At 33.3% G+C, this 24829-nt stretch overlaps 1 protein-coding gene across 1 annotated transcript in view; it reads left to right on the top strand.

Annotated features, from left to right (window-relative positions):
- Positions 1 to 24829, top strand: part of AGMO (alkylglycerol monooxygenase) — a 409277-nt gene that overhangs the window by 182763 nt on the left and 201685 nt on the right. Inside the window, exon 7 of the mRNA XM_055347366.2 lies at positions 7597 to 7692. Within this exon, the coding sequence (XP_055203341.1) occupies positions 7597 to 7692 (96 nt within the window). The remainder of the gene's footprint in view (positions 1 to 7596; positions 7693 to 24829) is intronic.

The raw sequence follows: 24829 nt of genomic DNA, 5'->3' as shown, positions 1-24829 counted from the left end.
AAAGTATTATAGTTGTCAAAATAAATTTGGCAATGGAAATATTTTTGCTAAATTAACTAGGGTCAGGCCAGTGTGAAACTAATAAAAGGTACAATGTGTGAAATAATTTACATCTGTCATTCATTTAAGTATTTTTATTTAATAGACACTCCAAAAATTACAGTATAGGATATATAATTTGTTTACCTTTTGCAATAAAATATATTTGAACATATTTGTTTTATCTATAAAGCTAGTATTGAACAGAAAATAGTGAGCTAACTGCTTTCAAAGAGTTTAGTATTTCTCTCAAAAGCATAATAAATTAATGACAAATGAACTTAATTTAAATTACTAGAGTGAGTGAATTTTTTAGCTTTGTCATGTCTTTCCACCTTTAAAATTGCTATGTTCTCTAGGTTGGTATTGAAATTAATTTTATAAGATTTAGCACAGTATGTTTATAACATATTAGCAACCCTAAAAAAGGTAAATTTTACCCACCATCAGAAAAAATAAATACAATTGGGCTGGGTGTGATGGCTCATGCCTGTAATCCCAGTAATTTTGGGGGGCTGAGGCAGGCAGATTGCTTGAGCCCAGGAGTTCAAGACCAGTCCAAGCAATATCACAAGATGCTGTCTCTACAAAAAATAAAATAAATTAGTCAGATGTGGTGGTGCACGCCTGTAGTCCCAGCTACTCAGGAGGCTGAGTGAGATGTGAGGATCACTTGGTCCCTGGAGGTCGAGGCTACAGTTATTCGTGGTGGCCCCACTGCACTCCAGCCTGGGTGACAGAGCAAGACCCTCTTTCTCAAAAAAATAAAAATAAAATAAAGAAAAAGAAAAGAAATACAATTATAACATCAAATTATGAAAATCTCATTAAAAACATTATTACGTTATCATATAGAGAATATGTAAATCAATGATGATCTTATTATATTTGAGCATAATAATTTAAAAATATATTCATTTATATTTAGGAAACAGTAAATAGCAATTGACTAGAAATAAAGAAAACTGAGTCCCACGCTAGCTTAGTTGTTTACTCACTTTGCTAATTTGAACCAATCAATTAATGTTTCAGTCTCAGTGATTTTGCATATGAAATAGACCTGTTAATATTTACTCTGCCTTCTCATGTGGTTATTTTGAAGATCACTTTAATTTATGAGTGTGGAAATTCTCTGAAACATATCAAGTATGATTCTTATGTGTGATATTATTTTTATATTACATATGAGACTGCAGAGAAACCTTAGTGAAATCTCAGATCTTTTTATTACATTGTACTCCCTGCCAAACTACATAAGCAAAGACTGTTTTTCAATATGTGGGAGTTGGACTTATATAAAGACAAATGTGAACAAATAAAGATACAAGAAACTAACAACTTTGATGTAATGCATTTGAATGCACTGGGGATAAATTCTCATAACTCTTTGTCACAAAAGGAAAGCATGCATTAAGCCCCCATGAAGTAAAGAAACAAAACTTTTCTCAGAACTTTGCCTCGGAACTCCAAGGCATTCCTTCTTCACCCTCAACCAGCACTTAAAGATGACTAATAAGACAAAGTTTATGTCCATTAAAGAAATGAGGCTCTTGGATAGTTTGAATCATTGCTAGTATCAAAAACTAATGCTAGCATGCGTCAGGAAAATGGAATTAATTATTCTGTAGCTTACAGAAATATTCAAAGTCATTTTGAAATTTGGTAAAAAATAAAATTATTCTCTGATTTTGTGTTTTTCTTTACAGAGATTTGATAGTCATTTATAGTCCTAATGAAGGATAAACAAGAGGAAGCAAATTGAGTTCTCTCTAAAGTTGCATTGTCTTATTGCCACATATTTAAAATGTACAAGTGGGCTAAAAATTTAACCTCCTTTATGTGTCATTGTTCTTATTATGAAAGTGCATCACCCATTTTTCTTCCACATATACTTTTGACTAGCAGGGCCAATCATGGTGACAGAGATTGGGGATATAAACATAAGTAAGAAGTGAGCTTGTGTTCTCAAGGTGATGGTTTTACTTGGAGGGAGTCATGTAACTGAACAGCCATTGCCACAAATTTTGAAGGTTTTAGAGAGAAGTGTTTGCACTGAGAACCGCTATGGGTCAAGGGAAGCTTCATAGAAGAAATAAAGCTTGAAGCAAATCTGTAATGAATAAAATTTTGCAATGGAGGAGGTTGTAGATAGAATATTATGTAGAAGGACAACATCTGTAAAAACACAAAATTATAGAAAAATATAATACATTTTAGGAATAACAAGAAAAATGTATGGCATGTGTATTAATTTCCTGGGGCTGCTGTAACAAAGTACCCAGAGCTAGGTGGCTTAGAAGAACAGAAATTTATCTTACAGTCCTGAAAGCTGGAAGCCTGACATCAAGATGGCAGCAGGGTTAGTTCCTTCTGAGCGCTATGAGGGAGACTCAGTTCCATGCCCCCCACCTAAATACTGGTGGTTTGCAGCTTTGGTATTCCTTTGCTTGAAGATGCATCACTGAGATCTCCGCCTTCGTCTTCATGTGCCATTCTCACTGTGTGCATGTCTATCTCCGTGTCTAAATTTTCCCTGTATATAAAAAGACAAGTCCTCCTGGATTAGGGCCCACCTAATTAACTCATTTTAACTTGATTACCTCTATAAAGATGCTATTTCCAATTAAGGACACATTCTGAGGTACTGGGTGCCAGGGTCTCCCATACCATGTTAATGAAAATCAATTCAACTCATAACAGTATGAGTGTGGCTAGAATATAGGACGTATACAATGGTGGAATGGGGTAAAAAGGAAATGGTTAAGTGCATAGAAATGGGACCACAAAAATAGGCATAGGTTACTTAAAGATAATGACTTTCTAAATAGAAACACAAACTCTTATTTCAAACATAAAATCTAAGTAGATATGTCTTAAGGACAGAGATCAACGCTCTCTATAATCAGGTAATTTTGATCTGTGTCATTACTAATCATAGACTTAAGGAATGTGGCACATGCTATTTGATTCTTCAATCTTTAGTTTCTGAATTAGGATGAACATTTTTTTAAATTGCTTTTTCTCTAAAGTAATGTAAAAATAAATGAAAATCCTAGAAATATTCACATTAGTAATGTTAATGAAATATTTTTGAACTATTAAAGTAGACATGAATTCTAGAGTTCAAAAGCTTTTTTGTTTTTCATTTATTTAAAAGTAATTTTACGCTTACTGTTTAGCCATTTGCTTAGCAGCTTACTCGTGGAGTACTTTACTCTCTCACCTCCTACATTTTCTGTTTGTCATTGCCTCCTCACTTTACTTACCTCGTCCAAACTAAGAAGCCTGATTTCCATGACTCTGTGAAGCACAGTCTGCATCCTCTGCTGAAATCCTGTGCCTTGAAATCTTCAGGCCATGAGTAAATCCAGTCATCTACCCTCTTCACTCCCACATCCAGATTGCTGAGTGCTGCAGGCTTCCTCTTGTACCAGGTTGGCAATTTCGTGCCCCTCCATGTATGGATTCAGATCCAGCTGACCCCTAAACACTGCGTACCAAGCCATGAACATGAGACTGCCCTGTTTTCTCCTCTCTACCTTGGGGAAACTCTTCAGAATTTCACTGTCTCCTCAAGATCTCTTCCCTACTGCTGCCTCTTCAACATATTTAAAACTTCAAAGAGAAATGTGAGGGTTTTTTTTTTTTTTTTTTTTTTTTTAGTTTCCCTTCTCTGGTCTTCCCTGTTCATACATCTTCAATTAAAACTCATGAACTCACAAGTGAACATGCATCCTTACCTCTAGTTTTATAGAAAATGTTCACCTCTCTTCAGTTGGTCTAATCCTTAGGTTGGTGACATTGCTCTTACCTTATTGTTTTTTTTCTCTTGGATTTTGTCCTATGAAATACTCTTGGCATTTTCCCTCTTCCTTTCAACTGGCTCCTTCTGAATAAGCCATAAATATAGTAAGATCTCTCACATTAAAAAAAAAAAACAGGTAATATCTCCTCCCTCACCCATTGTTTTATTGAAGGAATACATCCAGCTGTCTCCTTTTTTGTTATCAGAGAAACATAGAGGTAATCCCTCTTTTCATTTTGTTACCTCCTCTGGCTGATTCTTAAACTTACTAACTTGGGTTTGTGAACTTGAGGACTGCATTCTAGGCCTACTGTTCTGCTGATTCATACCTGCAAATTCCATCTCACTTATTTTTTTTCAGTTCCTGTCTCACTTGGACACTAACTGGGAGTCTTCTCTCTGTCTCTTAAAAATTTCTCATCATCTCTGACGATGCTAGGTACCAGATCTTTCCCACCTCTGAGACTGTCCTGTTTCAGCCTCATTTACTGCAACTCTTTCTGACTTCTCATAGATGTGCATCTTTGACTATCTTCCCACTGTGGACACACCTGTAAGCTAAATAAAATTGATATTTGCATGACACCCATATCAACAAGTTCAACCAAGACACTTCCTGATTCCCTGACATGTAATTCCAGCCAGACATTTCCAAAATCTTACTCAATAGCCTCCTGGACATACACCCCATAGACCCCAACACGACATTCCCCAAGTTGAACTTTACAACCTATTCTTCCTCCTGTTCACCTTCTTGGTGAACAATATCACCAACAGACAAGCCAGAAATCTGGGTGTCTTCCGACACTGCTACATACCTCTCAACTCCTATGTTTAACAGCTGCCAAATCCTTAAATCTGTTGCATGTACTTTCTCTCTCCGTCCCCATGGCTACTGCTGTGATTAAATATGCATCACTTTTCTCTGGGCTATTGAAATAGGTTCCAAACATATTTTTATATTTTCTATCTCTTACATGCTTAAAAAGATGTGAATTGTTTCCTTATGCCCAATCTTCTTGAAATGGCTCCCTTCTCTGGTTTAGCCACTGTCTAAATTCTTTTTCTGTGTTGGCTCTGGCGAGGCACAGACATACCGAAGACTCGCTGATGAAGGCTATCAGTTGTTTCTTGAGAAAAATACACACTCTCCCACGCACACAGGCTCCCACGTTGTTATAATGGCATCAGGGGATTCATGGATTCCCTGAGGTCTGTCAAGAAATCCCATGGTCCAACCTGATTTCTAGCCACACTACTCTCCAACGCCTTCTACAATAGCAAATATGTTTAGCTTCCCCTAAGTGCCATATTGTTTCTTGCTTCGTGATACTGTCTCACACAACCCCTGCTCGCCACGTTCACTTAGTAAGAGAATAAAATCCACTCATCTGCTGTCTGTTAGCCTTAGATCGCCTTCAGGCTTGTACTCATTCTTTCCTCAAACACATAGGTCTGGGTTGTTTTTCTCCATTATAGCCTTATTATATATGACTTCTACAAGACAATAAAATGACCTAGGGTAGACAGTGTAATTTAAAGCTAAAGAAACTAAGAGTCAGAATGACATGGGTTTGAATGCATGGTAGATACGGATGTATTTGGTAAAGGGTATCATGTGCCTAATTCAGCTACCAAGTTACTCTGAGTTTGAGGATGGAGAAATTTCTTCAGTCAACTTAGTACCATATAAAGATTTATAATGGAAGTGGCCTTTAAATTGGTTTTATAAGTTATATAGGATTCGGAAATGCAAAGTTTGGAGGTAGAGAAGAAAAGTGAGAATTCTCCTACCTGGACCACATTTACTAAGCTGCTTTCAATCGTAAAAATTAGAACCTTGATTGTGTCATTAGATTCTTTTTCTAGAACTGTATTAATCATAAGAAATTATCACTCATGTGATTCATGTGAATTATTTCCTCACCTATATTTTTTGTTAGAAATATAGTATTTTGGAATTCATAGTGAGCTTATCTTTCCATTGGTCAGTTCCTCATTATATTACTGATATATAAGATTTAGCACACTGTTTCATAAAATGAGTTTTCAGAAAATCTAATCCTATGGTAAACTCATCAAGAAAGTATTCTGTGTGCTAATAGACTTGTGATTCACATTAGCATGGTAAAAGCTTTTAAAAGACCTGTGTTAAAGAAACTTCAGTTGTTTAATTTACCACTTCACGACTTATCTGATCTTATAACCACTTTTTCCATAATAGCTGTTATTATTTCAAGGGACTGCTTCTCCACACTTTGGGAAATTATAATGAACTATAAATATTCATCTGCTATGCGTAGTCTTTCCAAACAGAACTACTTATTAAGCATCCAAAATAAAGTTGTTTCATATTTTTCTCACGTCTCAAAGAGGAGATTCCAAAACACTCCTCAACTTAGAGGACTTATATCATAGGCCATATATGTTTTGCAAGTATTTTGCTATTAACCTATTGGGAGATAATTGTTTTAATGTATTATGAAACAATCAAATCATAGTATCACAGATCTTTTGGAACAAAAAGGATGACTATATTTTAAATGGTTTTCTCCTCCACCACTAATTTCAGGAAACTGAAGCCTAGAGAAGCTTAAGAACTTAGGGAGTATCACAGAGAGAGTCTCTAGTGGAAACATGGACTAAAAATTGATCTCTTGAATGAGAGCCCAGTATTCTTTTCTCACTAATCTAATCCATTGCTTAATAACACATTTATATTAAAAAAAACATTCTACTTATGATGACAGTTGAAATTTTTATGACAAGTTTCAAAACAAGAACTAGATGAGTTTTACATGCATAATCATTGCTAAACATCCTTGAAATTACATTTTGCATAACTGAGAACAAGTCATAAAATAATTTTAAAATAAAATTATAATACTCAGAAGAAATATTTTTAAAACATCCAGTCTTTCAGAAGTATAAACTCTATAAAATTAGAAATGTAAAGTGAAAGTCACATTCATTTTATTCTTATTTGGTTATTTAGTCTCTCATTTAATAAAATGTTTCTTTCCAGCATGAAACCACTCTTGGGGATCAAAGTCATTAGCAGAACAAGCAGATCATGCTCATTAGTTAATTCTAAACAGTTCTGTGGTTTAACATAAGTTGTCTTTGTAAGAAAGAGGCATTTTTGTTTATTACGTAATATGGACATTTAAAATTTGTTTTCACCATGGAACCATATCATACCTCCTTCCTAATAACTTCAAAAAAAATTAAGAGATATGATGTCCTCAATCAATCATACAAAAACAAAGTTAAAAGGAAAAGTATATGCTGTCCTCTCCTTGTATGAAATTAATTTCTTTTATTATAATTTCACATTATTATTGAAAATGCCAGGTAATAATACAGAATTTGGGAGCTGTCAAAGGTACAAAGTCATCCATTCCTACATTTTTTAACATAAAGAGAGTATTTGTATGTACATAAAAAATCCCTTTAGTTCCAGAAAACACATCCAACCTTTTTAAAATTAAGGAAATAACACCCAACATATAATATTTTAACTAAACAATATTAAATGCAAAATCGAAGTCCAGTGGCCTTAGCTCCAACATGTCTGTAACTGTATCACCATGAGGAAAATTAATGTTGCAAAGTAAACATGGCAATAAAATATACAGTATATAGAATGAGATATGTTTCCTAAAGAAATATGCATTCAGAATATTGAACCATTAACAAAGCATTGAGAATTCATATATGCAAATTAATTTTGTTTTAATTTTTTCTTTCAGATTTTCTACTCTCCCCTGGCCCTCTTCATACCCCCTTCAGTATATGCTGTTCATCTTCAATTCAATCTTCTTTACCAATTTTGGATCCATACAGAGGTAAAACTTTTTTTTATCTTTGTAAGTTTTATACCTAAACAGCCTGAAGCAATGTCCTGGAAATCCACTAGCAGATGATTTATTGTGTAAGAAAAATCTTTGTCTGCCTTTTCTAAGGAGAAACATCTGTTCATTTTTATTCCTTTTTACTGAATATATATTGCAAAGTTTATAAGAAGCAATGAGGCCAGTTGGTCTCAATTAAATAAAACAATTTTTTGAACTATTAAGTGCCAAAACATTTTAATACTATATTCAATACAATATCTTCCTGTATTACAGTTTATTAAACATTATTTACCAAGAGATGTTGAAATTCATTTCAATTTAGAGATATAAACATATGTATATGTGTATATACAAATATATCTATAATCTGTTGAAACTCTTTGAAACACCCTTAAAAATTGTATAGAAATTATGAAAATAATTTTTGATTGGAAAACTTGCTCTAACTACAGAGATTAAATTTTATTTAAAATTGTTCAGTATATTGTTAATTTTTTTCCAAACAAAACTGAAGAAATGTAATTTTAGAGTCTTCCGTGGCATTTCAAACTGTCAGATTTGAATGTTTGTAGATTATTAAGCAGCTGATTGGTTTATGAATATTTGTACCAATCTTATTGCTAAAATACCAAAAATCACAGACCTAGAAAAATGCTTACCTATACACACAAGCACTCTTTTAAACATTTGGTATTTATTGGAAGCCTTTTGAAGTTACTAGAGGAAGCATGTTGACAGGTGTTGCAACTGGTTGAACAACACTACAAATCACAGCGGCATTATATGTGAAATCTTGATACAACAAAGTGCATTATTCCATTAACCTGCAGTATTTTATGCTACTGATTTACTTGGAATAAAGAGACTGTTACCATGACTTTGGACATATGTAGCATTATTTGAAGATCTATCATGAAATAGTATTGTGTTTTATGATACTTAACACACATCGAACACTCAATACCACAACCATCTGAAAGAGATGTTGCGGCCAATTCTGACTCTAGAGGTCAAAGACCAAATTTGTTTAAATCAGTGGAGGGAAGCTTTCTGATGATTTACATGGAGGGGTTAAGGGAGAATTACATTTTATAGCAGCTCTGCTCCAGGTCACGCCATGTGTCGGGTCAGGTATTAGTTTGGATACAGAACAATAGTGCCTCAGTCACTTTCACCTCTTCCTGTGTCCCGCTGAGAGGGCCATGAGCTAGGGCTTGAGTTCCATTTCATGAAGTAAAGCAAGAGTGGAGAAAAGCCACTGGTGAGACTTATTCCTGTTTGCCAAGAACCTCCAAGTGGCTTCATTTCCACTTCAAAAGCAATGCTTAGAACCTCCCCCTTGTGTTACACTTTATGCTTTTCAAAATACTTTACTATGTGTGGGTTCCTACAGTTGAGCTTCATGGGTGGCAAGAACACATCTTCTGAAATTCATGGTTTGGATCTTGGAATTTTAAATTGTATTATTAACCGTGAAAACATTTCTGAAATATTTCTCAACCGTGTAGTTACATTCGTTTATTATATACAACATAGAATAGTTTGTTTACAAATAGTAGAATAATTCAGGATGGAGAGCCAAGAGATTGGACACCATGACTGCTTCTGGAGAGAAAGACAAATGGAATAGAGGACTGGAGTGGGAGGAGTATTAACTATTTTTTAAAAATTATTTTTATCATTTGCTTGTCTTGCTTTTTTCAATTAAGAGTTAATACACAGATTAATAAGTAAAAAATAAAAACTGAAAATGACAGCCTTTAGTCTAGAAAAATACTCACTTTATGTTTTCCTGCACTGTAAATTGTATGAAACCCTATAGGCCACTTGCATACTGTTTAATATCAGGCATCATACTTGGATCTCCATTGACAGAAATGATATGTGAGCTGTAGAGATGACAATGTCAGCCAAAGAGCCCTGTATATTCCTGAATAGAGTTTCATTCTTACAATTGTTTCACTTCTCCTAACATCCATAAAAATCAGTTCTCACTCTAAGGGGAATATGATCTTAAGAAGATACTGATTTTTTTGAAAGTGAAGAAGATTCAGTTCCCCTAAAATCAATCACATTAGAATAAAAGGAAGGAAAAAACCTTAAAATCACATTTTTGAAAGACTGTATGTGAGATAAAAAATATGCCATAAAACATACTAAATAGTTTATAGAAATTTTCTGTTTACTTTTGAGTTATTTTGATAAATAAACAAAGTCTAGACCTGGCACAGCAGTTCACGTCTGTAATCCCAACACTTTGGGAGGCAGAGGCGGGCAGATCACCTGAGGTCAGGAGTTTGTGACCAGCCTGGCCAACATGGTGAAACCTCGTTTCTACTAAAAATACAAAAATTAGTTGGGTGTGGTGGTGCGTGCCTGTAGTCCCAGCTACTTTGGAGGCCGAGGCAGAATAATTGCTTGAACCTGGGAGGCGGAGCTTGCAGTGAGCCAAGATCATGCCACTGCACTCCAGCCTGGGCGACAGAGCGAGACTCCCTGCCCACCTCCAAAAAAAAAAAAAAAAAAGAAAAAAAGAAAAGAAAAACAAACAACAAGGTCTATTGTCATCCTCTTTTTTTGAAAGTTATGAAACATTTGGCTTGAAACTCTACTCTGTTGCTTAATTTTTGTGATTATATTGTTGTCTGTGTATTGTTCATGGATCTAAAGCCTCTGCAGCACATATTCAGTTATAGTCTCTTCTTGTGAATTCACTAAAGATAGTAAGAAAACCTTTTTATTTAATGCATGTTTTTAACTTAAAACTGTGGAATGTTTTAAGTAATTTTTTAGATGTCAGGTGTTATTTGGGTGTTAGCTGAGTTTTCACAGTACACTAGCAATCGTATAATGATACTATTACACTATTACCTTTTATCTTAAATTTATTATCACATTGTTTATGTATATATCATGTAATGCTTGAGTAGAGAAATGTAGCAGATAAATAACTTAATTCTTTGATATTGAAGATTTGAACCGAATGATTCAATGATATTTTTTTTTTCTTTGAGGTAGTCTCACTCTGTTGCCAGGTTGGAGTACAGTGGCACCATCTCAGCTTCCTGAAACCTCCACCTCCTGGCTTCAAGCAATTCTTCTGCCTCAACCTCCCAAGTAGTTGGGACTACACGCACGCACCATCATGCCCAGCTAATTTTTGTATTTTTAGTAGAGGTGGGGTTTCACCATGTTGGCCAGAATGGTCTCAGTCTCTTGACCTTGTGATCCGCCTGCGTTGGCCTTCCAAAGTGCTGGGATTACAGGCGTGAGCCTGTTCAAAAAAATTAGCCAGGCATGGTGGTGGGCGCCTGTAGTCCCAGCTACTCGTGAGGCTGAGGCAGGAGGTTGGCATGAACCAGGGAGGCAGAGCTTGAAGTGAGCTGAGATTGCACCACTGATGACTTTTCATGAATAGAAATATTAAATTTTGAAGTTCAATTTTTTTTTTAAATATTCTCTAAGAAATCTTCGACTATCACAGACTCTGAAAGATTGTCTTCTAGGATTACTTTTGAAAATTTCAGAGTTTTAACTTTTACCATTATTCTGTGATATTCTTGAATTAACTTTTACATATGGTATGTGGTAGAATCAAGATGCCTGATTTCTTTGTACATAACCACTAACTATAGCCCCATTTATTATAGAGACTTAAAAAAATCCATTAGATGTCCGTGATGACTTGTTGAGAAAAAGTTGACCACATATGTTTGGATTTATTTTTAGACTCATACTCACTTTCATTGATGTATTTGTTTCCCTTTATGTCAGTTCCTCAATTTATTGATTATCGTAGCTTTAAAGGATGCATTATTCACACATTTGTAAAATAATTTAATTTTCTCTAGGATTTTTGTCATGCATAATTTTGTGGTCTTTGAATAAAGACAGTTTTGTTTCTTTTTTTTTCCCTATATTTGTGCTATTTTTTTTCTTGCCTTATTGCTCTGGCAGGGAGCTAGATGGTATAAGACAGAAGTGGCTAAAGTAAAATGTTGGCATCCTCTGCTGACTTGTTTTCTCTCTCTCTCTCCCCACCTTTCTCCCTCTCTTTGTGTGTGTGTGTGTGTGTGTGTGTGTGTATGTGTGTCTATTCTAGGGATTAAATATGCATTCCTATCATATCTTACCTTGAATTAATATAATACTTATCATAAATGTAAGACTTTTATAGTAATATAATTCAATCTAAGCCCTCCCAACCTTTTAGCTAGGATTCTCACATATGCTAATCTTTCACATTATGAATCCCAAAATACGGCCGGGTGCACTGGCTTATGCCTGTAATCCCAGCACTTTGGGAAGCTGAGGTGGGTGGATCATGAGGTCAGGAGATCGAGACCAACCTGGCTAACATGATGAAACCCCGTCTCTACAAAAAAATTAGCTGGGCGTGGTGGCAGGCACCTGTAGTCCCTTCTACTTGGGAGGCTGAGGCAGGAGAATGGCATGAACCTGGGAGGCGGGGCTTGCAGTGAATGGAGATCACGCCACTGCACTCCAGCCTGGGTGACAGAGTGAGACTCTGTCTAAAAAAATAATAAAAAATAAATAAATAAATAAATCCCAAAATATTGTTTTTATTATTTTAGATTTAGTTAGTCAGTTATATTTAAAGGAATCAAGAAGATAAAACAGTTAACCTTCTTTATTTGCCCAGATGTTTACCTTCTAATAGTCTTCATTCTTTCCATTAACCTAAGTTTTCATCCGTTATTATTTCTTTTCAGACTGAATAACTGCATCTTTTGTAATGCAGACCTGTAGCAACAAATCTATTCAGTTTTTGTCTACCTTAAGATGTCATGTTTTCCTTAATTTTTGAAAGATACTTTTCTGAATATGAAATTCTTAATGGATATTCCTTTGTTGCATTTTTTTCAGTACTTTAAAAAGTTTATCTCATTGTCTTTAAACTTTTATTTTTTCTAATAATTCAATTTTCATATCATTGTTTTACCATAGGTAATGTGTCTTTTCATTGCTAGATGTTTACAAAATTTTTCTCTTCCTTTAAAAATATTAGCAGTTGACTATAACGTGCCACTGTGGTATTTAAAAAACATTAATCTGGGGCTTACAAGTATGTGCTTTGAAAATCAAATTTGGAGTTAAGGGGTCCTGGTCATGATTTTCTTAAACATTGTTTCTGTCCTTTTCTCTTTCTACTCCCCTCTGGGAACATCAGTTACATGTGTATTCTGCATGACACTACCTTAGAGATCAGAAATGCTCTGTAATTTATTAGATTTTACTTTCTGTTGTATCCAGATTGAATAACATATTAATTTGTCTTCAAGTTTATTTAATCTTTTACCTACTTTCTCCAAGCTGCTATTGAATCCATTCAGTGTATTTCTCACATTAAATATTATACATTTATGTTCTAGAATTTGGCTTTTTTAAATAAACAGTTTTTCTCTGCTGAGAGGCTCTTTCACTTATTGTGACTATTTTGCCTTTATGTCCTTAATGTAATAATTATTTAAAAATTCTTCTCTGCTAATTCCAATATCTGGTTCATATTCAGGTCTACTTTAATTGACTGTTATTTTACTTGATATGAATCGCATTTGTGTTTTTTCTTTGTACATCTAGTAATTTATTGTTAATATTACATGTAAATCATTATGGCAGATTTGTTTTAAAGACTCTAGATTCTGTTTTGTCCATCTGACCATTCCTTATTATTATTCTAGGAGGTGGTGAAATAATTGGCTAACTACCCTGTATTTTTGGAGACTTTGACTTATACATTGTTAGGATATGTGGGGATATTTGGCACTGCCTTTAGTCTTAGGGCATATTCCTTATCCTTGGTGATCTTCAATTTTAGGGCAAGTCTTGTCTTTTTTTTTTTTTTTTTAATAATGAAATGCTGGAGGTGTTTACAAAGCCCCTCTCACTTGGCAGGATTTGAACTCTAAATTCTCTTTTGCTAGCACCAGACAGCAATTGAAATCTCTGCTTAGCAATTTTACAACTTTTCAGCCTCCGAGTTTTTCATCAGGTTTCTTAGTGTCTTGCCCTACATATGAGTAATTTAAGAGTCAGCCAGGCTTTGAGGGCACTTTGTATGCAGAAATTATGGCTCCCTTTCCGTGGTCCCTGTCTTTCTAGGATTTCCCCCTTATATTTCCAGTCACTTTAGGTATCCTTAAATTTGGCCTACGACTCCTAACCTAGTGCATACACTGCCCATTCAGTGATGTAATTGACAAGCTATCAGGAAAACAAATTCTTCTCAGCAACACTCTATACTCAAATAACTGCCCCAATTAGTCCTTTTGTCTGGAGATATATTTATGAGAGACCTAAATAGTAAAGGGCAATAGATATCAGAGTACAAGAGAGCTGCAAGGATGCAATGTGCAAAATGAGAAAGCATAAGAAATGTGCAGCAGAATTATGAAGTAATATATACAATGAAATAATGGAAACCAGAAGTTTTCAGAGGCTAACAGATAAAGAGAAGAATAGAAAAATTTTACTCTGTAGCAGCAAACGCAATAGAGTGGTAGCAGGATGAGCAGAGACTTAGAAGATCTGACTTCTGAGGACACAGATAATAGAGTGTTTTGGTTATTGCCCTTTAGCATCCAAAATTAATGGAAGTCTAAGAGTATTTATCTAATCTTCAAAATTATATTAAATTTACTCAAGATCCACTCATGTGTAAAGATACTTGTTTTTGGGTAACTATCTCCATTTTATTTATCTTTTAAATAACACATCAAGAAAGAAAAAAATACATACTATTCGTGATATGAATTTTAAGTAATGATTGTAGAGAAACATGTTTAGTGAATATCAAATTTCTGTAGCTGTTATTTCACCATTTGTGTAGATAGGAAATGTATTGGAATTATTAATCTAGTTGGCACATCTTCGTTATCAAATTAAATATTTATTTTGTGTAAAGAAATATGTTGCCTGGGAGATGTTTTTTTAATATTTCATATACTATGATTATAAAAACTTTAATATGAATATTGTAAACACACAATTAGTCATCTCATGCTTTTTTAAAAAACAACTTACATTACAAACAAGTAAATCATTTCTTTAATGTAAACTGCATTTTTTATTTTGTGGCCTTTGGGATTAAAGTGCCTGAGTTTGGCTCCTGATTTTATTTGTTACTGTGCCTATGAACTTGCACGGAGTTCTTTACCTTCTTGTGCTTCAGTTTCCTATGTGTAATGAGGATTATAAGAATACAAAGTGTCATAGTCTGTTTTCTGTTGCAATAACAGAATACCACAGACTGGGTAATTTATAAATAATAGAAGTTTATTTGGCTCAAAGTTCTAGAGGCTACAAAGTCCAAGATCAAGGTACTGGCATCTGTTGAGGGCCTTCACGCTGAGATATAACATGGCAGAGGGCAAGCAATCATGTAATACAGAGAGCAAATAGGGTGCAAATTTATCCTTTTATCAGGAACCCATTCTTCAAATAACTAACTCACTCCCCATTTAGGTGGTAATAGTATTAATAAATTCATGAAGACAAAACCCTAATGACCTAATCACATCTTAAAGATTCCAACTCTTAACTCTGTCACAATAGCAAGTAAGTTTCAATATGAGTTTCGGAGGGGACATTCAACCATAGGGTATACATTGTTGTGAGGATTAAAAAATGTAGTTCATGTTTCAATCTAACAATTAAAATGATGCTTGAAACTCAAGCACAAGAAGGCAAAGAAGGTAAAGAACTCTGCCTAAGTTTACAGTCATAGTAACAAATACAATCTGGAGTTGAACTCAGGCAATTTAATCCCTAAGGCCACAAAATGAAAGATGCAGTTTACATTATAGAAATGATCTTACTTACTTGTAATTTGTCACACAGAAAGTACTAAAAAATGTTTTCAGTATTGTTACTTTATCTTTTTTGACATATAGATACCTGTTTTACTGTATGTCACTTACTAACCACTCTTAGCCATCATGATTATTCACATACATTTTGTGACATAATTTTAATGCAATAGATATTTTGTTTAATATGAATTATTAATATGAATAAATGCAATCAAATTTAAGACTTAAATAATTAATGAATCCCCAACTTACTTTAGGGAAAAAATTGCATTCTTAACTATAAAAATTTGAGATTCTAATCATAAAGTACATTGTTTAGAGTTTTTTTGTTATTTATTTTTTTGATCTGTAAACTGATTAATGTACAGATTATTACATATGACAAGTTCAACATATTTTTAAAAATACTTCAATTATTGTGGTCCACAGACATTTAGTGAGAATCCATTGCTATTCTTCTAGCATCTTGTTACTACTCATAAGACTAAGTATCCTAGTCTTACGTACATAATAAAAAAAGTTAAATGGTGGAAAAAGAGTTATAATTTTCTTCATGAATCAGTAGCTAATTTTGAAGAATATATTTTAAAAGGACTGAAGTTTAGAAGCACAGTTACAGCGGTCTCAGCCCAAGAATTCTCAGTTCCTTATAGTTACTGAGAATTGGACTGACATATTCCAAATAAAATTTAATGAGTATCATTTCTATTTATTTATTTATTTATTTATTATTTATTTTATTGTGAGCCTATCCAGTATTCATTATTTTTCAGGAAGTATTTTCACATTAAATTTTCAATAACAACTCATTAGAATTTGTAGTGGTATTACCTCCAATTAAATATACTGAATAACTCACCCTGGGCCGTATGATTAGTAAGTGTCAAACCTAGGGTTTGTACAAAGTAGTCAGACTCCATATTCTTTGCTCTAATCTACTACACTATGCAGTTTCCCTCTACAGTGGTCATTTCTGATCTTAATGTTGTAATAAATAGCCACCATGTATTAAGCATCCAGTACGTGCAAGCAAAAATTGCTCACTTAATTCTCACAAAATAATTTGAATCTCTGAAGGATAATTAAAGTTTTACAGGTTGTAAAGAATGAATTCAGTAATGGGGCTTTATTTTAAGGGTATGGGTAGACATATATGCAGCAGGAAACCATTCCAGAAATTTAATAGAAAGTCAGAAAACTAAATTTTTTATATTCATCAAACTCTGTGATCAAACCCCATTCCTTTTAAGGCTAAGAACGTTAATATTCTATGATTTATATAAGGCAACACAGCATTCATGGGAGATAAATTTTGACCATACTTCATTCACTTGTCACACTTTTTCCTCAAACAATACATTTATCTGGGTTTCACTTGTTAGACCCTGGTGGGTGGCAGCAGAGTTCATAAAGAACTGATATGGTAGAGTTAAAAGATCAAGGTCATTGGCTAAGGCCAAGATCAGTTGTAATTCTTCCTGTACCAAATAATTGTGTATACTTTACTCACATTTACTTCCCCCATCTTAAAATCTAACCTATTTTCAGAGGCCAGCCCTGATGAAAATACTTCGGTGATGTTCTGTTGCTTACTGAATAAAGTCTAAATTCCTTTCATTTCATGTTCTTTGTGTAGCGCCTTCCCACTATATCTCCTGGTCTATGTCTCATTACTTTCCATACTGTGTGGCTCAATAATACTGGACCGTTTTCCATTTCTCAAATTCATCTAATACCCAATCTTTGCATTTTCTCTTCTTTTCATATTTTCCATATGCTATTATTCCATACATTCTTCAAGGCCCAACTCAAATTCTCCCTTCCCCAGAAAACGTTTCCCCTGTTAAGAACAAACCACTATATAGCTCAGACCGTGTGTTAGTCATTATGCTAAATATTTTACATGTATTTACTTATTTAATTATCACACAACCCATGGTCCCCACTCAAAGTGAGGAAACAACTATACAGAGGTTATGTAACTTGCCTACTGTTGTTGCAGCTAGTTAGTAGCAGAACCATGATTCAAAGCCTGGTAAACAATTCTCTCTCCTTTCCTCCTCTGAAATCCTATATCATTGATTTTACATCTCTTACAGCTAGAGTGTCATATGTCTCAGCTTGCTTGGAAGAGCCCCAATGTGTACCTATTTTTTCTGGCATAATTGTTAATAACACAGCCATTCACTCTTAAAAGTCATTATACACTGGTTGAGTTGTCCTCCTAAATAGTTCGTTAATACTGCTTGCCCTTTCCATCTCTATTGCCCTACCTGAATTTATAATCCTTCATCAATTACATAGATGGTTACAACAGAATTCTAGTTTTCTTACACCTACACACTCTGCCCTCTCCTATATATTTTCATACAACAATTGTGACGATTATTTTAGAACCCAAATAATATTAGGGTGCTCCTAACATGAGAAAAAAATTCTTAAATGACTTTCCCTTGTCCCCAAGATAAAATCAAAACCCTTAAATTCATTAATAGATTTCAGGGCTCTTAGAAAATGACGCTTGTTTACAACTCCCATCCCATCCCATAAGTCAACCAGTACAGCTAAACTGCCCTGCTATTTGCTTCCTGAAATACTTGGGGGTTATCTGTATTTGCACATGTTCTCTCTATGATAACCTTTTTTAAAACATTCTTCATGATGCAACCCAATTACCACTTCCTCTGCAACATCTTTCTTTTACCTCCTAGTAAGAGCTCAATGCACTTTTCTTTACACTAACTCTGTGTGCATTTCTATTTCCATATTGGTAGTTAAGAGTTAGGAGCACGAGCTCTGTTTGGAGACATAAATTAGATAACACATTAGTTTCTGCACATGGGAAGCATCTAATTATTAATAATAGTGAAGTTTAATTCTTAATGCCACTCTGTTGTATTTGTTGCTTAACTCTCTCTCTCATTATTCTCCGAATTCCATGATAGCAAAAAAAGTTTCTCATTTATTATGTGTTTGTGTGTATATGTAAACATATTAAACATACAAATATACACACACATAAATTTTAATAAGCATCGTATTTAAATAAAAAATTCTATTGATTGTTGATGATTATTGCTAGAGTTAAATATTAATGAAGATGCTTATGGGTTTCAAATCAATGTTTCCAATACCTTACTTCACATATTCTTAGAAATATTTGCTACTACCCTGAATCAGCATATCTAAAATGTATTTTATTATGCCTTTCATCACCTTAAGTCATCTACTTTTCTACTTTGCTTCCATTTCTCTGAAGTCAACATCAAGATCAAATATTAATGTCACCTTTGGCTTCTTGTTCTCTCTTGAAGCCCATCTTTAATGGAAATCCTATACATTTCTTGTTCTCTGTAAAATAATCTTTCCTTCTATTCTATAGTTACCTTTTCAGATAATTCATCACCCCATTGCTTATTCATGTATGCATTTCTAGTGTTTATGCAAATATAATGGAGTATACATATAAGTGTATATATATATATGTATATATATATATATATGTATTCCAAAGAAAGGGGCCTTTCGAGTCTTCTGACCTAAACTGGCACCCTTCTCACTAACAATTTTAGGATCACATATACATATACAGATATGTGTATACGTGGGTATATATGTGTACATATGCACACATATATGTATATATGTGTATATATGCACATATGGAATACATACACATATACACATATATATGTATATTCCATATATATACACATATGTGTACATATGTACTTATATGGAATATACGTGTGTGTGTGTGTGTATATGTATTCCAAACAAAGGGGCCTTTTGAGTCTTCTGACCTGAACTGGCACCCTTGTCACTAACAATTTTAGGATGACACCCTCCTTTGAGAATCTGCTGGGTTGTAGTGACTCTTTCTCAACAGAAAATAAAGAACCAAAGTTGGAAGAGTTTTACTGAGCTACCTGAAGCTGGACTGTCTAAAATTTCATGAATCTTTATTAAAAAATGTCTGTTGTGAAAGGATTGGAATTTAAGCTCTTAGACACAAGGAACATGATGGAAATTAATTTGCCAAATTGAAGAAAAGAACATTTCAGGGATAAGAGAGTAGTATGACATAATGAATTAGATTATACATTTTGAAATCAAAGAGAAATCTGTCCTATTTTAGCTTCATTAGGCATTTGTCCAGGTTGTTTACTGCTTTGTTCTCAGAACCCAAAAGAGACTGTTTTTTGAATGAATAAATGAATATGACTATTTGCTAAACTTATTTAGACTCTCCGACCTTGCTTCCAAATCTGTTAAGTAACAGTAATCATACTCACCCATAAGAGTGTTACGTGGATTAATGAAATAACAAATGTAAAGCTCATAGTTAGGAACATAGTATGTTTTCAATGAATAGTACTTATTTTGAAAAAGCCAAATGACTACATTTTGGAACTGGTTCATAAAGTCCGAACTAGAATTGAAACAAGGGTGGGGTCACCTGCATGCGTCAGAATAATGTGGATGCTTATCAAGATACAGAATGATTGCTCCCTTCAAAGAACCACGTAAAATAAATCTCTGGTGAGTGAAGGTAGGAATTTGCATTTTGAACAAGCATTAGACTGAATGTAAATGGAATAAATTTTGAGCATCATGAACATAGAAGCTGATAGTAAACTTCTTGAGGATAATAACTATGTTGTATTAATTTTTGTTTTCCCAGTGTATAAAACTTAGATCACCACCAGCAAACATCTTTTTAATGAATGAACGCACTGATTGTGTTAAGTAGATTGTCTACAATATGTTTGTTTATTGGCAGGAGGCAGAGAAAGCGACAAGAAGAATGTACTCATAGGAAAGACCTGAGTCAGAATGGATGTATTAATAATATAGATTTTTTAATCCCTAAGAGGACAAGGGAAAGGATATGCTTTAGTAAGATAGCTTGTCCTTAGCAGGAAGCTATGAAAATGGAAATGACAGGGCAAATGAACTAAATGTGTAAGTCCTTATAGATTCTAATCTAGTGTTTGAGAATGTATTATATAATATTTGACTTTAAAATATTAGTATCTGAAAATATTTTTTAACAGATAAAAGTTTATAATGGATGACAAAGAGATCTAACATTCGAGAATGGAAGCTAAAATGTAGATTCGTATTTGCTTTGTTTACTAAAGTATCTAATGCTCAGATGATGTCAGGCACATAGTCGGTTGGCAATCAATTAATATCTGTTGACTAGTCAGTAGATGTCATATCTGAAATTGGGAATATGATCATAATGGCAGTCACAATACAGTGAGCTTTAGAAAGAGTCAAAAGTATGGAGCTTGTAACATAAGACTGTGGATTGGACTTTTGGACACGGATTACTTAACCTTTCAGTTTTTCAGTTGCCTTCTTTTAAAATAATGTTATTGTTACTCATACTAGCATGATTCCATTTATCACTGGATGCCTAAACCTGTAAATATAAAATGATGTTACATAAGAATGAAGTTTGAGATGGTTAAACCTATAAATGTTTCCAGTTTTTCTTCTGTAAATCTACTCCATGTTGTTTAAAAATAACAAAATAACTTACTCTCCTTTGAGGGAACTTGCTTAACAGTTACTTGTGTTCATTTTTCCAAGTAGAAACCAAAAGTGTTATTCAAAAGATATGCTGAAACAAATTCAAATAAAATGCTAACTTGTCCTGCTCTTGTCTTCTTGTTTGAGGAATAATGTAATCATAAGTGACAAGAATCAGCCTTCGAGATAATTTATTATAAACGCAGTCCTTTAAAACTTTTGTTTATTGTATAAACATAACCTAGTCCCATTCTTCATTAAAACTAAGCCTTTAACTCTTTATCCCTGTGGTATGGATTCATCAGAAATTTACTCCCTATGAAGCTCCTTATGATCCCAACAGTCCTGATTCCTCCAGATTGTTTTATTTCCAAACTATAAATATTGTTTTTTCACTCCTTAGTGTGGAAATTCAGCTACCTCCATATTACATGCTTACTGAAGTAGAAAACTGTCTAATCAAACAGGAAAACATTTGGCCGTGAATAAATCAGCATTTGTCCAGCATTTCAAAGTGTGAAACTAGGCAGACAAGCACATATCCTAAGAGTTCTGCTTTCTCTTCCTTCCCTGTAGATAAATCAGAGGCTAATATGGCTGCCACTACCATCTGTCTAAATACTTGTGTGGTTGTCTTGAATGAACACAGCAGAAATAGTGGAAGAAGTAATTAAGATTTTATTTTTACAGTTCATCACCAGATGCTCTATAATATAAATGTATCCATACACGTTCAGGTTGATTAAGCTTGTACAAGTAAAACAATAAGTGTTTAAAGATCAACTAATTCAGAACAAGAAACTATTTTAATATGTTGACTTATAGTGTTCATGGATTTTATTCTTTTTCTAAAACTTTAAATGAGAATTGCTGTAGATTTTATTGATAGTATAAAAGCATATTTTTATGTATATTCAAACAATAAATGCTGATGTTGTCATTTATTCTACCTTTAAGTTAATAGATAAATTAGTAGACATTAAAATGTAATTTCCATTATTCCACTCTATGACCTCTTGAAAGATCTTACTGCAGTACCTTGTACTCAGTAAATAACCAGAGAATAAATGAAACCCATACAGATTATTTCAATTTCTGTATAGTCAGTTGAAGAAATTTATGAGCAAGAAAGAATAATCTAAATTCTCTTCAGGAATAACCAATGAGAGTATTTGCAAATCTGCACTACAGGAAACTAAATAAAAGCACACATCTACACTAAAATCAATTTTCAGCTTGAGACTTGGAAAGGGAACTCATTTTGCTTCTTATTAGACAATGCTTGTGCCAATTATAAGTTCAAATTGATTATAAATTCAAATATCTCTACTGCGAAATAGTAATTGAAAAAGAAAGAAAAATGAGTGATTTTTTTCATCAGTCCCGAAAGAAAACAAAATTATGTGGAAAAGGTAACTTGTTTGTAAAATCTTTTTTTTCTGATACAGTTTAAACTTTCCATTGAAGGGTCCATTGGAGTGTAAATTTTCTTCAGGCAATGCTTGTGTATTACATCATTTCTTTTCACTTTTAAACCCTAGTGAAGTCCCTAGAAACTCAATAAATATTTGCAGAATAAATGATCTGGCTGACAAGCGACATCTTGCTCTCTTGTTATGCAAATAGCTTTGAGTAAGAGATTTTGATAAGAATTTATAAATACAGGTTTTAATGCTCTGAAATAGATTATTGCTAGTGTTGATAGAAAACCCTTATTGGTAGTTTGGTATTTAAAACAGTAATTGTTCAGCATTTGAATATATATTTAATATTTATTAAATATATTTTTATATATTTAATATTTATTAAATATATTTTAATATATTTAATAAGGTTAATATATATTTATATTTAATATATTTAATATATATTATTATTAAATGATAAATATATTTAATAAGGTTAAATATATGACTATAATACATAATATTTGTGCCCTTCAGGTTTTCCATCTGCAAATGAGAATATGGGAATATCTTATTGAAGGAGCACAGAAATATTTATTACTACACACTTTTTAGATAAGTATGCATGAGCCTATAGTGAATTATAAAGATCTTTCCAAATAAATTTTTGTACATATGCACACACACGTTTAGATAGATAAGATAGATGGATACAGATAGATAGTTGAAAGAATAAATGAACAAAAAGAGAAGAAGAAGAGAGAGAAAAAGAAAGAGAAAAAAATAAAAGAGGAGGAGGAGGAACAGAAGTGAGGTGTGGGAGAAGAAAACTGGCCAGGAAAAAGCCAAGTAATTATGGCGTACATATTAGTTCATTTAATTTTAGACTTGGCTTACACTGAATTGTCACTAATTTACCTGAAAATTGATCTTTAAAAATTGTCATTTTCAAACTTCATTTTAAGCATATCTTTCTCAGCTGAATCTAACATGACAAATATTTTCATATCAGATAATAAATGTATGAGAGGCTGGCTTAGTATTTCCCTTCAATACTGGCGGCAGTGAATAAGGAGACCCACAGTGGTCTGGGCTCCGCTGGAACATCATTCATGCATGACGCTGTAACGAAAAGTCTTGACTAGTTATAGTCAATGTTGTTACTCTAACCTATGCTCATCAAAATGCAGACATTTATTCCACTATGAGATTTCATTTCACTTCACCCAAACCCAGTCATTCCTCAGCATTTAGCATATCATTTTGCACATGCATGTTTATAAAGAGGGTTCTGTAAAACACATGCTTTTTAGGATATGTTTTCCCTATTATGATTTTTCCCTCTCAGACAAGAATCATAAATATTTGTAAGCATCTTTTATTTGGGATGAACTTTACAATTAACCATAGATGCATGCCTTCTTTCTGAAAAGTGGTTATAAATATTCCTATGACTTTTCAATAACATATTCTAGTATTTTAGTATCCATTTGCAGATGTAAAAATTGAATAATAGAAATATTATGTGACATTCCCAATATTTAGGAAGTCTCTTCTCCAACCTCAATAGTCAGAATGAGGTAAGAGGAGGCAAATTTCCAAGCAATTCAAACAAATGAAATAATTTGTTTTGAACAAACTGAATATTTTTGATGAAGATAAGTCTTGTTCTCTAACTAAAATCACCAGTTAATTACATCTCTACTTTTAACCAAGCCACAAAAATCTAACTAGTCAATGTTTGCCAATCAAAGGAATCAAGAGAAATAATTATGAATTATATAGAATAGAATAAGTTAATTGTATAAAAAATAATTTCAGACAGGACATTTATTTAGAATATTTATTTTGATGCTTGGTAGAATTCAACTCTAAAGTATTTTTCAATTTAAATGGGAAAGACACGAGACACAGAATTACATTTTTTAGGTAATGTAAGGTAGTGAGAAAACTTCTGAAAATTGTATCATGAAAAAAATTGTGATCAGAGTAAGCATTTAATTAATTTATCACATGTACGTAGGTTATCAATTTCCATAGGAAAATTATTTCAGACTGGTCACCTAGATACAATGGGAGTTTCATTAACCTTTTAGGTCTCTACATTATTCAACTTAATGTGTAAGTGCAGGATAGGGCGGGTCATAAGGATTCTCAAAAGAAATTTCATAATCACTTTTCCATCTCTGGCTACTTTCATTTGAAACTGAAGTTCTCATAAAACTGAACTCAGATAATATAAAAATAATTTATGGTATTCACTTGCTAATGATCACCAGAATTTAATCACCTCATTATCCAGTTTTACAGTTCCTTGCTCTGTGATTTTGTTTCTTTTGTTTATTTGTT

This window comes from Gorilla gorilla, chromosome 6, assembly GCF_029281585.2.
Source record: "Gorilla gorilla gorilla isolate KB3781 chromosome 6, NHGRI_mGorGor1-v2.1_pri, whole genome shotgun sequence".
NCBI classification, from domain to species: Eukaryota; Metazoa; Chordata; class Mammalia; order Primates; family Hominidae; genus Gorilla; species Gorilla gorilla.
The sequence above is the reverse complement of the archived record's forward strand: the minus strand, read 5'-3'. Positions and strand labels throughout refer to the sequence as shown.